Source organism: Bos indicus x Bos taurus, chromosome 17 (assembly GCF_003369695.1).
Source record: "Bos indicus x Bos taurus breed Angus x Brahman F1 hybrid chromosome 17, Bos_hybrid_MaternalHap_v2.0, whole genome shotgun sequence".
Taxonomy (NCBI): Eukaryota; Metazoa; Chordata; class Mammalia; order Artiodactyla; family Bovidae; genus Bos; species Bos indicus x Bos taurus.
In genome coordinates, this window is record NC_040092.1 from 68,406,539 (window position 1) to 68,422,341 (window position 15,803).

General features: G+C 37.9%; 1 protein-coding gene across 3 annotated transcripts in view; it reads left to right on the forward strand.

Moving 5' to 3' along the window:
* MND1 (meiotic nuclear divisions 1) overlaps window positions 1–15,803 on the forward strand; it is a 114,691-nt gene that overhangs the window by 71,414 nt on the left and 27,474 nt on the right. Inside the window, exons 7-8 of one of the 3 annotated variants that reach the window (XM_027513481.1) lie at window positions 6,581–6,625; window positions 12,473–12,731. In XM_027513481.1, the coding sequence (XP_027369282.1) occupies window positions 6,581–6,625; window positions 12,473–12,579 (152 nt within the window). In that variant the 3' untranslated portion in view covers window positions 12,580–12,731. Of the gene's footprint in view, window positions 1–6,580; window positions 6,626–12,472; window positions 12,735–15,803 lie in introns of those variants that run through there. The other 2 variants (XM_027513482.1, XM_027513484.1) reach the window with 2 other exon arrangements.

Below are 15,803 nucleotides of genomic sequence, written 5' to 3' on the forward strand. Positions count from 1 at the left end.
TATTTTTAAACTTTACATAATTGTATTAGTTTTGCCAAACATCAAAATGAATCCATCACAGGTATACATGTGCCCCCCCTCCTGAACCCCCCTCCCTCCTCCCTCCCCATACCATCCCTCCAGGTCGTCCCAGTGCACCAGCCCCAAGCATCCAGTATCGTGCATTGAACCTGGACTGGCATCTCGTTTCATACATGATATTTTACATGTTTCAATGCCATTCTCCCAAATCTTCCCACCCTCTCCCTCTCCCACAGAGTCCATAAGACTGTTCCATACATCAGCGTCACTTTTGCTGTCTCGTACACAGGGTTATTGTTATCATCTTTCTAGATTCCATATATATGCGTTAGTATACTGTATTGGTGTTTTTCCTTCTGGCTTACTTCGCTCTGTATAATAGGCTCCAGTTTCATCCACCTCTATTGTGTATTTTTGTTCGTATCTCTTACATTCTCCTATCCAATTTAAATTATAGCTGCATAAAGCAATAATGATGAAGATGTTTTAGGACATGCAATGTATAAAATACATTTTGTGACAGTAACAGCATAAAAGTGGGGAGAAAATGGAGCTATATAGGAGTGAAACTTTTGTATACTATTGACACTGGTAGTAATTCTAATTAAAATGTTAATAGTCATCCCTAGGGCAATCACTAAGAAAATAACCCCAAAATATTTGGTAAAAGAAATAAAGGAATTAAAATGATATACTAAAAATTACCATTTAACATAAAATGAAGCAATTGTGGAGGAACTGAGGAAGAAAAATTTATATGACTTAGAGAAAATAAATAGCAATTGGCAAATGAAAATCCTTCAGTTCAGTTCAGTCGCTCAGTCGTGTCCGACTCTTTCCAACCTGTGAATTGCAGCACGCCAGGCCTCCCTGTCCATCACCAAGGAGTTCACTCAAAATCCTACTTTATCAGTAATTACATTAAATGTAAGTAGATTAAAATCTCTCATTCAAAGGTGGAAATGATAGATTGAAAACACATAAACTACTGTCTACAAAAGACTCACATTTGACTCAAAGACACAAATATGGTAAAAGTAAAAGCTGGAAAAAGATATTACATGAAAACAGTAACCAAAAGCAAGCTAGAGTGGCTAAACCAATACCAGAGAAAATAGACTTTAAAACAAAAATTGTTGCTGGAGACAAGTACAGTTTATAATAATAAAGGGGTCAACTCTTCAAGATGATATGACAATTATAAACACATATACAGCAAACAATAGAGAACTGAAATACTTAAAACCCCAAATTATTGAGGGGATAGACAATTCAACAATAATAGTTCAAAATTTCAGTTCTCCGTTTTGAATAAAGAATGGAACAAAAAGATGGAACTTAAGCAAGAAATTAGAAGGCTAAAGCTGCAGACCAACTGCATCTCTGTGGGACACTCCGCAACACCAGAAGACTTATGCTTCTCATGTGCCTAGTCGCTCAGTTGTGTCTCACTCTCTGCGACCCGATGGACTGTATGGACCCCATGGACTGTAGCCCACCAGGCTCCTCTGTCCATGAGATTTCCCAAGCAAGAATACTGGAGTGGCTGCCATTTCCTTCCCCAGGGGATCTTCCCAGGGAAGACCCAGGGATCGAACCCGGGTCTCTTGCATATCCTGCCTTGGCAGGTGGATTCTTCACCAGTTGAGCCAACAGGGAAGCTTTATTCTTCTCAAGTACACATGAAATATTCTTAAAGATAGATCATATGTTAAGCTTACATCTCAATAAATTTAAATGGGTTGATAATACAAAGTATGCTTTCTGATAATAGTGGAATGTAAAAGATAATTAACAGAAGGAAATTTGAGAAATTCACAAATATGTTGAAATAAATCAACACACTCATAAGAGGGATGGCTCAAAGAAAATCACAAGGGAAATTGGGAAATACTGGGAGATAGTGAAAATGAAAACATAAAAAAACCTTACTGGATGCAATGAAGGCATTGTTCAGTGGAAAACTTATATTAATATTGTAATGATTGTGTTAAAAATAGGGACAGCTCTCAAAAGCCTAGCCTTCTATCTTATTCTAGAAAAAGAAGAGCAAATTAAACCCAAGCAAATACAAGGAAGGAAATAAAATGACTAGAACAGCAATAAGAGAAATGGAGAATCAAAAAAACAAGAAAGTCAGTGAAGCCAAAAGGTGGTCCTTTTATCAGATCAACAAACTTGACAAACCTTTGGCTGTTCAAGAAAGAAGGAAGGTTTCAATTACTAAAATCGGGAATGAAAGAGAAAGAGCATTATTGACCTCATAGATATGAAAAGGATCGTAAAGGAATACCATGAGTGATGTTTGTATGTCAATAAATTTGACAAGGTGTATGAAGTGAACAAGTTTCTAAAAGGATACAAGTACCAAAACCATCTCAAGTAGAAATGAACTCTGCACATAGATGTATGGGCTTGCCTAGTGACTCAGTGATAAAGAGGCTGCCTGCCAATGCAAGAGATGTGAGTTCAATCCCTGGGTCAGGAAGATCCCTTGGAAAAGGAGATGGAACCCACTCCAGTATCCTTGCCTGAGAAATCCCATGGGCAGAGGAGCCTGGTGGGCTACAGTCCATGGGGTCACAAAAGAGATCCGACTGAGCAACTGAACAACGACAAATAGATGTGTAACATGTTAAGAGATTGATCTGGGGATTAATAAGTTCTTACAATGAAAAACTTAAGTCTATACTGGTGAATTCTATCAGTTTAAAGAAGGAACTCTTCAATGAAAAAAAAAAAGAAAAAACCTAGAAAAGAGAAAACACTTCCTAACTTATTCTTTGACATCAATGTTACTCTGATACCCAAACCAAAGACATCATATGAAAAAAACAAACAAACTGTAGTTAAGTATCGTTTACAAATGTAAAAATTCTTGACAAAGTACTAGTAAATCAAATCCAGCAGTACGTAAAAAAAGATTATACACCCTGATTAAGTAACATTTGTCAGGAATGAAAAGTTGACCCAACATACAAAAATCAATCTAATGCAACATATTGGTAGAATGAAGGTGGGGGAACTCCACAAGATTGTGTCAATAGACAAAGTATTTGATAAAATCCAACACCCTTTCATGATAAAAAACACTCAAACTGGGAATAGAAGTGAACTTCCTCAATCTAATAAAAGGGTGTCTGTAAAAAATGCACAGCTAACATAACGAGTGGTGAAAGACTATGCTTTCTCCAAGGATGTCCAGTCTTACCACATCTATTCATTATTGTACTGGAAATGCAAGCCAGGGTGACCAGGCAAGAAAGAGAAATAAAAAGCATCCGTATTAAAAAGAAAAAAGCAAAGCTGTTTGCAGTTGACATGATCTTCACCCTAAACAATCCATAAAACAACAACAGAGTACAACTATTAGAGTTCACAAGTGAGTTCAGCTGATGGCAAAATAGAAAATCAATGTGTAAAAAATACTTGTATTTTATAAACCCTCAATAGACAGCCTGAAAATGAAATTGAGAAAAAATTCCACTTACAATAGCATCAAAATGAATAAAATGCTTAAGAGTAAAATTAATTGAAGAAGTACAAGATGTGTACTGAAAACTAAACTTTTAATGAAGTTAAAGATCTGTATTTCTAGGGTGGAAATACTCCTCCAGTCAATCTAAAGATTAACTCAAATTTCCAAAATTCCAATTTCTTTTTTGCAGAAATTGTTGTTGGTTCTAAAATTCATATGAAAATGCAAGAGACCCAAAACAGCCAAAAGAATCTTGGAGAAAAAGAGTTGGAAGACTCAAATTTCCCAATTTCAAAACTTACTACAAAACTCGAGTAATCAACTCGGGCAGCAAAAAACTAATGCCATTTGCAGTAACATGGGTGGACCTAGAGGTTGATTCTGAGTGAGTAAGGCAGACAGAAGCAGAGACACCGCGTAACGTCCCTTACATGCAGTCTAAAAAGAAATGATGCAAATGGACTTATTTCCAAAGTAGACTCACAGAGAACAGACTTAGGGTTGCCAGGGGGAAGGATGAGAGGAAGGGATAATTAGGGAGTTTGGGATGGACAGGTATACACTTGCTATTAAAATGGATAACCAACAAGGACCTACTATATAGCCCAGGGAGCTCTGCTCAATGCTATGTGGCAGCCTTGATGGGAGGGGAGTTAGGGGGAGAATGGATACCTGTATATGTATGGCTGAGTCCCTTTGCTGTCCACCTGAAATTATCACAACATTGTTAGCTGGCTATACTCCAGTACAAAATAAAAAGTTTGGGGACTTGCCTGGCGGTCCAGTGGTTAAGACTATGCCTTTCAATATAGTGTAGGTGTGGGTTCGATCCTGATCAGGGAACTAAGATCCCACATACTGTGGGGTGCAGCCAAAAAGTTAAAAATTTAATAAAAATTAATTTTTAAAAAAACTAGAGTAATCAAGGAGATTTGGTACTAGTAAATGAATAAACGTATAGGTTAATGAAATAGACTTGAGAGTCCAGAAGTAAAGTTTTGAACAAGGGTACCAAGACCATTCAATCAGGACAAAGAGTGTTTTCAACGAATGACACTTGGGCACCACATGAATTGTCCTGGCCTCCCACTTCACACCGTATACAAACATTAACTCAAGTGGAGCAGAGACTTAAATGCAAGAGCTAAAATTATTGAACTCTTAGGGGAAAAAACATAGCTGTGTCTGTACCCTTGTTTTAGCTATGACATCAAAAGGTCAAGCAGTCATATAAAAAGTAGATAAATTTGACTTCATCGAAATTGACAACTTTTTTATGTCAAAGTACATTGTCACGAAAGTGAAAAGAAAACCCACAGAGTAGGAAAAACTAGTTTCAAATCCTATATCTGAAAAGAACTCTTATGATTCAACAATAAAAAATTTAAACACTGGCAAATGGTCTTCCCTGGTGGCTCGGATGGTAAAGAATCTGCCCGCAATGCAGGAGCCCTGGGTCGGGAAGATCGCCTGGAGAAGGGAATGGCTACCCACTCCAGTGCTGTTACCTGGAAAATTCTATGGACAGAAGAGCCTGGCGGGCTATAGTCCATGGGGTCACAAAGAGTTGGGCACAACTGAGCAACTAACACACACAAAAGATTTGAATACATTTTTCCAAGGAAAATATACAAATGGCCAATGAGCATATGCAAAGAAACTCGGCATCATTGGCTGTTAGGGAAATGCAGATCACAACACAAGGAGATACTCATTAGGATGGCTGTGATAAAAGGAAGGCAAAATAATTGTCGGTGAGGTGGTGGAAAAGTTGGAACTCTTAGGTTGCTGGTGGGGTTGTGAAAATGATGCAGCCACTTTGGAAAACAAGTTATCTGTTCCCCAAAATGTACATACAGTTACCATTTGAGCCAGCAATTCCACTCCCAGGTATATATACCAAAAAGAATTGAAAACATGTTCACACAAAAATTGTTACTCATATTAGTCATAACAGCCCAAATGTCCATCAACTGATGAGCCACTAAACAAACGGTGGGATATCTATACAATGATTTGATAATGAAAAGGAATGAAGTTCTGATACATACCACAGTTGCCCAACCTTGAAAACATTGTGCCAAGTGAAAAGAAGCCAGACACATGGTTTCATGAAATGTCCAGCACAGGCAAAGCCATAGAGACAGAAAGTAGAGAGTGGTCTCCAGAGACTAGAGGGAGTAGGACTGTGGAGTGACTCCTAATAGACATGGGATTTCCTTTTGGGTGATGAGAGGTCTGAAGATAGGCAGGGGTGATGGTTGTACAACCTTGTAAATATACTAAAAATCACTGAATTGGATGCTTTAATATGGTGAGTTCTGTGGTATATAAATCTTATTTCAATAAATAAATGCACTCATTATGACTAATGTTTATACCCATTTGGTCATGGCATTGTTATGTGCTGTGTAGATTAACTTGAACAACATAAAATAGATACAGATACATTTAACAGCAAGATATATAATATAAAGTAAATATTTCCTCCTTCAGGGCTACTACTGTATGACCATTAACATTTTATTGTCAGGTTTACTGTGATCTAATATGTATACGGGCTTCCCTGGTGGCTCAGTGGTAAACAATCCACCTCCCAATCCACCTGCAGGAGACATGGGTTCAATCCCTAAATCCGGAAGATCCCCTGGAAAAGGAAATAGCAACCCACTCCAGTATTCTTGCCTGGGAAATCCCATGGACAGAGGAGCCTGGCGGGCTGCATCCATAGGGTCTTGAGGGAGTTGGACATGACTTAGCAACTAAACAACAACAAATATGTATATACTAAAGTGCTTATCATTAAACTTATTTTATGCTCTTCTGGTGTTGTAAATTATTTGAGAAACATCTCAGTTAAACATTTTGTTTTTAAAGAGCAAGTACAATAATAGTAGGGGACATTTAGGAAAGAGATACTAGTCAAGTTGACTTTGTGTTCATCTTATGTAACTGCAGCTATCTAAAATTTCTTTGGGAAGTTGAGCAGGTTTGTGAAATACATTGTCACTTATTGAGCTTTTCTTTTTCCCCAAAAAAATGATGGGAAAAATATATATATATTATATATTTTTTTTTCAGGTCAAGCAAATCAAGTGGCCAAAGAAGCTGCGAACAGATGGACTGGTATGTATTACAATGGTAATATATACCAGTGTGTTACTACTGGTAAACTAGTCAAACTCTTGTGCACTTTCTAGGATGTGAAATGCAGAAGCTATTGTGCCCAGTTTTGTTTAAGAAAAGACATTTCTGGAAGTGTATGTATTAATCAAGTTTTTATATCTTAAATCATTTTAAAAAGTCTTACTATGAGTTATTTTGTAAAGTAGGAGACATTTTTGTAAAACAAGTGATTGCTTTCAGTTTAAGTTTTATATAGCTTTTCCCCAATAAATCACTTAGACTAATCACTTAACCTTCGTATATATTAATGCAAGATACAACTTTTAAGAGCTTTGTGGAATGTGAAAGATTTGTCTTCTTGTTCATAATATTAATTTGTTGAGGACTGACTATGAGCTAGGCATTGTAAAGCCTGTCTATGGCACATTCTCATTTTATTGCCACAGCAATCTTGTGAGGTAGATAGGATTATTATCCCTAATTTTAGAGGTGAAACTGAGGCCACTGGGATCCCACAGTCACACAGGTGCTAAGCATTGGAATAAGAATTAGATTTCAGAGTCCAGGCTCTCACCCCCTACACAGAATAGTCTTCTTTGTGTACCTGCTTTCATGTAAATGCCTCATTAATCCATGTGCCAATGGATACACCCTCTGGTGTATGCCAGGGATATTCTAAGAGACGGTAATTTATAGGGTATTATTTATGTATCTTAAAGTTTAGAAGAAAATAAATAGTGATTGTTGTGAATTATATACCAGTATGATTACTATTTTTAAAACCTACCTGGAAGTTACACTGATGCGTCTCCAGTATTTAATTATAAAATAATGGTAATTGGGCTTTCCCATCCTGGTAAGAGTCTTCAGTGCCGTTATGTGTGTTACTCATCCTGGTTCTGTTTCTCTGGGAGCGTATGGATAAGATCACATTGACGCCGAGATGCAGAAAGCTTGAAGTAGCTGCCTTACTAAAGTCCAAGGTGATTAGTCACTGGAAGAACAGGGCCTTATGCCAGATTTCCCTGATTCCATATTCAGGCTTCTGTGCTTCACAGAAAGCTTAAGAATCATTTTTCCTTGTCTGTTTTAGAATTAAAATCAATATAAATGGCCTTTGGCTCCTGTAAAATTGCAGTCTTACTTATTACAAAGTTATTTCCTAAATAGTATGATGCTTTACTGATAAGAGCAGAGAGGGTAAAAACAGCCAAGTAATATTAAATAAAAGGGACCAGTGAAATGTGTGCCCAATAAAGTATACATAACCAGTAAATACAGTGATACCGTATAGGTTTGAGAAATACAAAATTTTGAGTGGAAAAAAGGCAAATGGATTTTTTACGTTAAAAATAAATCAAGAGTTACAAAGTGATTTCCCGCAGTTAACAAGCAGTAGGAACAGGAGGCCTGTGTATATGGTGAGAGAGGAACCTGACTTTGAAAGGAACCCTGTTGTGCTCAGTATTTGCCGTGTGACTCACTGAACCTCTCTGAGCTTCCTTCTTCATCTGTTCAGTGTGGATGTTTGCCTCAACATTTCAGGAGGATTCAATAAAGCAGTTTGTAAGCCCTTTAGCACACCATTAGACACATTGATAAACAAATACTCCTATTTTCCCTCTTTAAAGAAATCCTTTTATGTTTTCCAATTGATCGTAAACTTCAAAAATTATAATTAAAAAAATGTGAACAACTTCTTTTTCCGTTGTGTTACTAGCTGAGAAAGAACCTAAAACTTTTAAAATCATGTAGGACGGATGATATTTTTAGAAGAGCAGAAACAGCTGTTAAGAACCATATTTCCATTTGAGTTTATGACTAGCTCCTTCCAACATAAAAGTGCTATGAAAAAATCATGGAGTTACATTACACCTCAGAAAACCTTCCTGTTTTCAAAACAAACAAAAAGAAAACATCAGTACAATTTATAACTAAAGATTGTTATGTAATTATTAAGATTTGGTTTCTTCATATGAAAGAGATTCCTAAAATGTATGTAAAATTGAGCATATTTACTTTTCAGTATTTCAGTTTTGTAGTATGAGGAATCAGGGTATAAATAGTGTTTTGTGACATTAAGTAACTTTAAATGTGATTTATGAAATTATACAAAACCTTGCCTGATAATGAAGATAGTGGAGTTTTTATGACTTTTTATGGGAGACTTCTTGGTGAGTGAGGGGGATAGGTTTTGTGACGTCCTGGTGTAGACCCATGCGTGTGATACTGCCCATCCTAGTCCTGCATTTATCCTGGGTTTGCCATCATATAGACTAACACGAATTCTACCCCTCTTAAAACTGTTTCTTTTTTTTAAAAAAACAAGATTTTTCCAAAGTAAACAAGTGGGACCTGATTAAACTTAAAAGCTTTTGCACAGAAAAGGAAACTATAAGCGAGGTGAAAAGACAACCCTCAGAATGGGAGAAAATAATAGCAAATGAAACGACTGACAAAGGTTTAATTTCCAAAATATACAAGCAGCTCATGCAACTCAATACCAGGAAAACAAACAACCCAATCAAAAAGTGGAAAAGAGACCTAAACAGACATTTCTCCAAAAAGACATACAATGGCTAACAAACACATGAGAAGATGGTAAACATCACTCATTATTAGAGAAATGCAAATCAAAATCACAATGAGATATCACCTCACATCGGTCAGAATGGCCATCATGAAAAAGTCTACAGTAAATGCTGGAGAAGGTGTGGAGAAAAGGGAATGCTCTTGCACTGTTGGTGGGAATGTAAATTGATACAGCCACTATGGAAGACGTATGGAGATTCCTTAAAAAACTAGGGATAAAGCCACCATATGACCCAGCAATCCCACTCCTAGGCATATACCCTGAGGAAACCAAAAGTGAAAAAGACACATGTATCCCACTGTTCTTTGCAGCACTGTTTACAATAGCAAGAATATGGAAGCAACCTAGATGTCCATCGACAGATGAATGGATAAAGAAGTTGTGCTGCATATACACAATGGAATAGTACTCAGCCGTTAAAAGGAATGCATTTGAGTCAGTTCTGATGAGGTGGATGAACCTAGAACCTACTTTACAGAGTGAAGTGAGTCAGAAAGAGAAAGAGAAATATGTATTCTAATGCACATGTATGGAATCTAGAAAATAAAGAATTTATTTGCAGGGCAGCAATGGAGAAACAGACATAGAGAATAGACTTATGGACATGGGAGAGGGTGAGATGTGTGGAAAGAGTAACATGGGAACTTATATTACCATATGTAGAATCCATAGCCAATGGGAATTTGCTTACAGCAAACTCAAAAACGGGCTCTGTATCCTAGAGGGTGGAATGGGGCGGGAGATGGGAGGGAAGTTCAAACGGGAGGGGATATATGTATACCTATGGCTGATTCATGTTGAGGTTTGACAGAAAATAAAATTCTATAAAACATTTACCCTTCGATAAAAAAAAATAAAAAGTTTTTAATCCATTTATAAACGTTTCCACACAACAGAAAAATTGACAGGTACGAACTGTCAAAATTTCAGATAACACTGTCTTAAAGGCAGACATCCAGTGGCCCAAGGACATATTGAATCAGTCACTTTTAATTGATTCATTAAGAATTGTGTAGAGAGGCTTTTTGTTTGTTTGTTATTCTTAGTCTTTGAAGGCCTATAGAATGGTTTCTTGCCGTCACGTGAACCAGTATTCCTTCCTGCAGAGGCTCCAGCCTCACTCTGGTGCCTCGTTTCCTTCTTCTCTCCTGATCCCGGCTTGAAGTTCATCCCTCCAAGGTTCCTGCAGTGTCGCAGTTGTCCTCATATTTTCTGCAAATCTTTCTGTATTCTTAGAGTCTTGCAGAGTCTGGAAACAGTACATATAACACTTGATCTTTTGTCTCTAGCATACATACCACTTTGGAATTGCTTAATGTTAATTTTTCTCTTTCTTGTGTCAGTTTGAAGGCATAGGCTCTTTATGTTCTGCAAGACCTGTAATATACTTAATAACTGTCTTATGTAGCAGTATTTGTTGTGACTCTCAAGAATGCATAGGTTATGCAGACATTAGCCAAATTAAACAGACCATTCTAGAGTACCTCTTGCTATTAGTTTTCTCACTTGGGTTCTTATGGAAAGTAGAGATTTGGTTTAGATTGTTAACATAAAGATTTGTTTTAGTATCTGTTGATACTCTATAACAATTAAAGAAATGAGACTATTTTATTAACATTCTATTTGTTATAGCAGTATTCACCTCAGCAGTTAACTTTATTCAAACCATTTAATTATTATTACTTGATACTTGGAATTCAGCTTCCTAAAACAGTATTCTTTAAAGTGATCAAACTCCATATAATAACTTCCTAATGACACCATGCAGTATAACAGTATACTTCAGACCAGGTGACTTAAATGAAGAAATTGGTTTTCTCACAGTTCTGGAGGCTGAGCGTCCAGAAGCACGGTTGGCAGGTGTGGTTTCCTGAGTGTCCCTCCCCATGGCTGGCAGGTGGCCGCCTTCCTCCGCGTCCTTACAGCCTCTCCAGCGCCTGCCCCTGGCGCCTCAATGTGTCCACCCTCCTCTTCTTGCAACACTGCCAGTTAAACTGGATCAGGGTCCACCCCAGTGGGCTCATTTTAATTTAATCACCTCTAAAGACCCAGTTTCCAAATACAGTCACATTCTGAAGGAGCGGGATTTAGGTCTAAAACATATGAATTTGGGGGAGGTACTAATTCAGCCAATAACACTCCAAAAGAACCTATTTTAACCCTTCATTTCATTATCACAACTAACGCAGTGCTTAACGTTTATAGAGCACTATGAACCAGAAAGTTGTGTACCATGGTTTTTCTATATTTATAGTCTTAGTGCATATTCATTATAAAGATGGCATATGTACATTAAACAGAATATTTTAAATTACAAAAAGAAAACTCACTGTCATTCCTGTTCTCTCTAAGTGCCGACATAGGAGCACACTGGTACGGCCTTGCATAGACACCTTTCTGGGTGATTGGACATTTAGATTACTTGTATTTTTTTCTTTTGTTACCTTGGGATGAAGATTTGATCATAAATCTTGTACACAGTTTGTTTCCTTCGAGTCCCCTTAGATAGACATAACACTTTTTTCAGTGGTAAGATGCACTTAAATTCCCTAGAAGACATTAAGGCTGTATCTGCTCCTTTTAGCCTTCAGTGACCCCTTCCCTCCTCTTCACCCCTTCTCCCTAGCCTGGCTGTCTAGAAGCCACTTCTGTGCTGGGGGAGGGAAGGAAAGGGGTGCCCTCTGGGACAGGAGCAGCTCTAATTCCTGAGGTAACAGAACCCTGCCTTTGCTCTGGAGATGTTAAAGAGGTACCATCAGCCTCTCCCTGTCTTTGGATTATTCTTTAAGTCAGGTATTCTTCAGTGGCAACTGATTTACTGAATTTTTTGAATATGAAATCTGTTTATTCAAAACAATCACTAATATTTTCTTTATTCTGAAAGTTAATTGTCGTTACTTTTAAATGGGTTTCCCTGGTGGCTTAGTGGTAAAGAACCCACCTGCAGTGCAGGAGATGTGGGTTCGATCCCTGGGTCAGGTGTATCCCCTGGAGAAGGAAACGGCAACCCACACCAGTATTCTTTCCCAGGAGATCCCACGGACAGAGGAGCCTGGCGGGCTGTAGTCCATGGGGTCACAAGAGTTGGACACGACTTAGCGACTAAACAACAACAACTCTTGAAAATACAGAAAATTCCTTATTTTGATACTTCTAAAATAATAGAAGTTTTTTTTTTTAATGAGTATAATTATATTTGAACTTTTGTGATTGTGTTTCCAATTCTCAAAAATATTTCTCAATTTTCTTTATAGATAACATATTTGCCATAAAATCTTGGGCCAAAAGAAAATTTGGATTTGAAGAAAATAAAATTGATAAAAATTTTGGAATTCCAGAAGACTTTGACTACATAGACTAAAACGTTCCATGTTGTTGATGGTGAAGGAGCTATGTGCTCGTGAATATGTAAATTTTTATATTATCCAGCTAAATGTACTGAATTGTCATTTACCTGTAACTGTCTTTATTGTTTTGTTAAGTTTAAATAAAGTCAGAGTGTGGATGTTTTCACTCTTTTTGACTATCCTCAGTGCTCATCAGAATTAGGAGAATGCAAGTCTGTTAGGCTTACCAATAATTTTTTTTTTTAATAGACCAAAGCCATCATGACATAACATTTTTTAGTTTTATTCAAATATTAAGAACTAAAAGTACCTCTGAAGACTGTATTATACATGCTCGGAAATAACTTTCAAAACTAATGGCTGCTTTACTATTAATATTTCTCAGTATTTAGTGGAAAATGTGTCTGATTGAGTCTCAGTAATTGCATCATATTTGCAAATTTCCCACAGGAGAAAATACAGAAAGTTGATGTTCCTTAAATTTAGCGTTAGATAGTAATTCCTCATGAAATTCCACATGAAATTCCACATGAAAGCTACTTTTTTTTTAATGTTTGATGCCTTTCTGCTGTAAAGAACAAAACATGCCCTTTGTCCTAATTTATACACTTGTAAGATGATATAGTGGTGTTAGTATAGCATGCATACTCAGCTGAGTTCAGGGATTTTTTTTTTTTCCATCTACCTTCAAAAAAGAATAGGTTAAAAATAATATACGTCTTGTGTGTATATCTTTTTCCAGTTCAACTTTGGCATTTAGGGTATTTGCAGGACAAACTTAAAGAAAAGAAAAATCAAGACTAGTGTGTTCAATGCCCTTTCCATACATGCCTTAATTTTTCTTCACACAGTCCAATTTTGCTATTCTTTTAAGTAACTTGAATGAGGCGCTTCATATGTTTGAAGTGACCCAGATGGTATCCACACCATTTGTCAGTGAATTTGGTCTTTGAATTGTGTGGAGTTGCCAGGGGCCTACTTAATCACTTCCTGGATGTGGGCTGGAGCTTACTGGTCCAACTTTGTTCTCAAAGCCAGTCTATGTTGCCTTAGGGCAGTAGCTCTTCTCACAGGAGAAAGTATTTGATGTAAAAGACAAAGGACAAAAAATAAAAATAACCCATCGTAAGCCTTTCCCTAATACACTAATGGGAATTCCAAAATTTCTCAGACCTCATTTGCTGTTTCTTGGAAAAGATGCTTCTGAGAATTCCCTGGCAGTCCAGTGGCTGAGGCTTCCCTGGTGGCGCTAGTGGTAAAGAACCCATCTGCCAACGCAGAAGACATAAGAAGTACGGGTCCATCCCTGCATCAGGAAGATGTCCTGGAGGCATGGCAACCCACTCCAGTATTCTTGCCTGGAGAATCCCAGGGACAGAGGAGCCTGGCAGCTACAGTCCACAGGGTCACAAAGAATCGGACACGACTGAAGCGATTTCGCATCACTGCATGCCAGTGGTTAGGAGACTGTGCTCTTTCTGCTGAGGGCCCAGGCTTGATCCCTGGTCAAACGGGAACAAAGATCCCACAAGCTGCATGGCACGGCCAAAAAAATTTTTTAATTAAAAAAATTAAAAGGTACTTTCCTCTTTAGAAGGTATATATGTTCAAAAAGAAAGCCATTTCTAATGGCTTAAAAGATTCTATTTCATAAATATTTAGGTAGCTTCAACATATTTTTTTTTTACTATCTTATGGGGCTAGTCTGAGAATCACTTCTCAGTACTTGCCTAAGATCAAGTGTAGTATGCAGGCTTCTCATGTGGCACAGTGGTAAAGAATCCGCCTGCCAGTACAGGAGACGCAAGAGATGGAGGTTTGATCTCTGGGTTGGGAAGGGGAATAAAAAATGACAACCCACTCCAGTATTCTTGCCTGAAAAATTTCATGCACAGAGGAACCTGGTGACAGTCCATGGGGTCGCAGAGAGTTGGACACGACTGAGCGACTAAGCACATAGCCTGAGAATGATTGAGACGGAGTCTGTTGATGAGCCCCCCAGAGACTGTGGTACCCTCCTAAGCCAGCAGTGCTCTAGTAGATGTTTAACTAAACTGAGTCTTTGGAAAGTGAGTTGGGGCCTGGTTTATAGAAGGTGGCTATTTGTGTGATGTAAATACACCCAGCGTGGAGAATTGCAGATTACCAACATGATGATGGTGCCAGGTTGGAGAAAGATGCTGGGTATCAGGTGGTATTTCTTCCGTGCAGATACAGTAGCTGTAAATCCTCTAGAGCATAGATAAGGGTAAAATGTGAAATAGTTAGGGAGCGAGGAGTTTTTCGTTTTAGTGCTGTTGTTCTGAATGCATAGTTCCTGTGGTTTCATCGTGGAGATGGCTGTAGTAACAGCTGGCCCATTGACTGTTGGCTTGCCTACTGTGGCACATCACTCTTCTTAATCTTGAAGAGCTGCTTCTGAGTTTGCTCTTCCCTGAAATTGGAGATACTGATTAAGAAGCCCAGGGGCCCTGGCCCAGCAAAATCCTAGGTAATCCTTAGTCCTGGGTCGGTTTGTAATTGACCTGAAGACTGAGGACAACTTCAGTAGACCTAGAGTCAAACTGCTAGTGATTCAGGATCAAATCTGATTCAGTATTGTATGATTGACACTCCCGATGTCCTTTCAGTGAATTGAGAAGTTTAAAAGGCATTTGAGAGATGACTTCCATCTTAACATCCTTCTTCACATGTAGTTATTATTAAAATCTCACTACCTATCTTTTAAAGAACCCTAGGAAAAATTTTACAGTCTCCTAATGAGTTTCAATTTTCCAGGCCAGATCAGATCGCTGAAATGTCACTTCTGAGGTTGGGCCAGGACCAAAGAAATCCATAAGGATAAACTGGATACCACTTTTCCTCTGATGTTTGCTGCATCATTAGTCTAATGGGATTAGGAAGTTCTTGGCCTGTCTCAGAAATTGATGCTATTATCCTAAACTTTTTCAAACATGATTTGAAGGGATTAGAAAAGGCAAGTACAGCCAAGAAGCAAGAACCACCCTAATAATTCTTGATCAGAAAAATCTAAATTGTAAACCTGATAATACTGTTTTTTGGTTTTTTTGTTGGTTTAAGAACTTGACTGGAGTAAAATAGAAAACATTTTCCTGCTAATATGCCATCATTGTAAGAGCAGTTACAATGGGACAGGTGATGGGAGGGTGTCTCAAAATTATACATAAATCCCCTTTCAGGGTGTGCCTCCTGAATGCTGTCTGTATGCTAGGAGGAA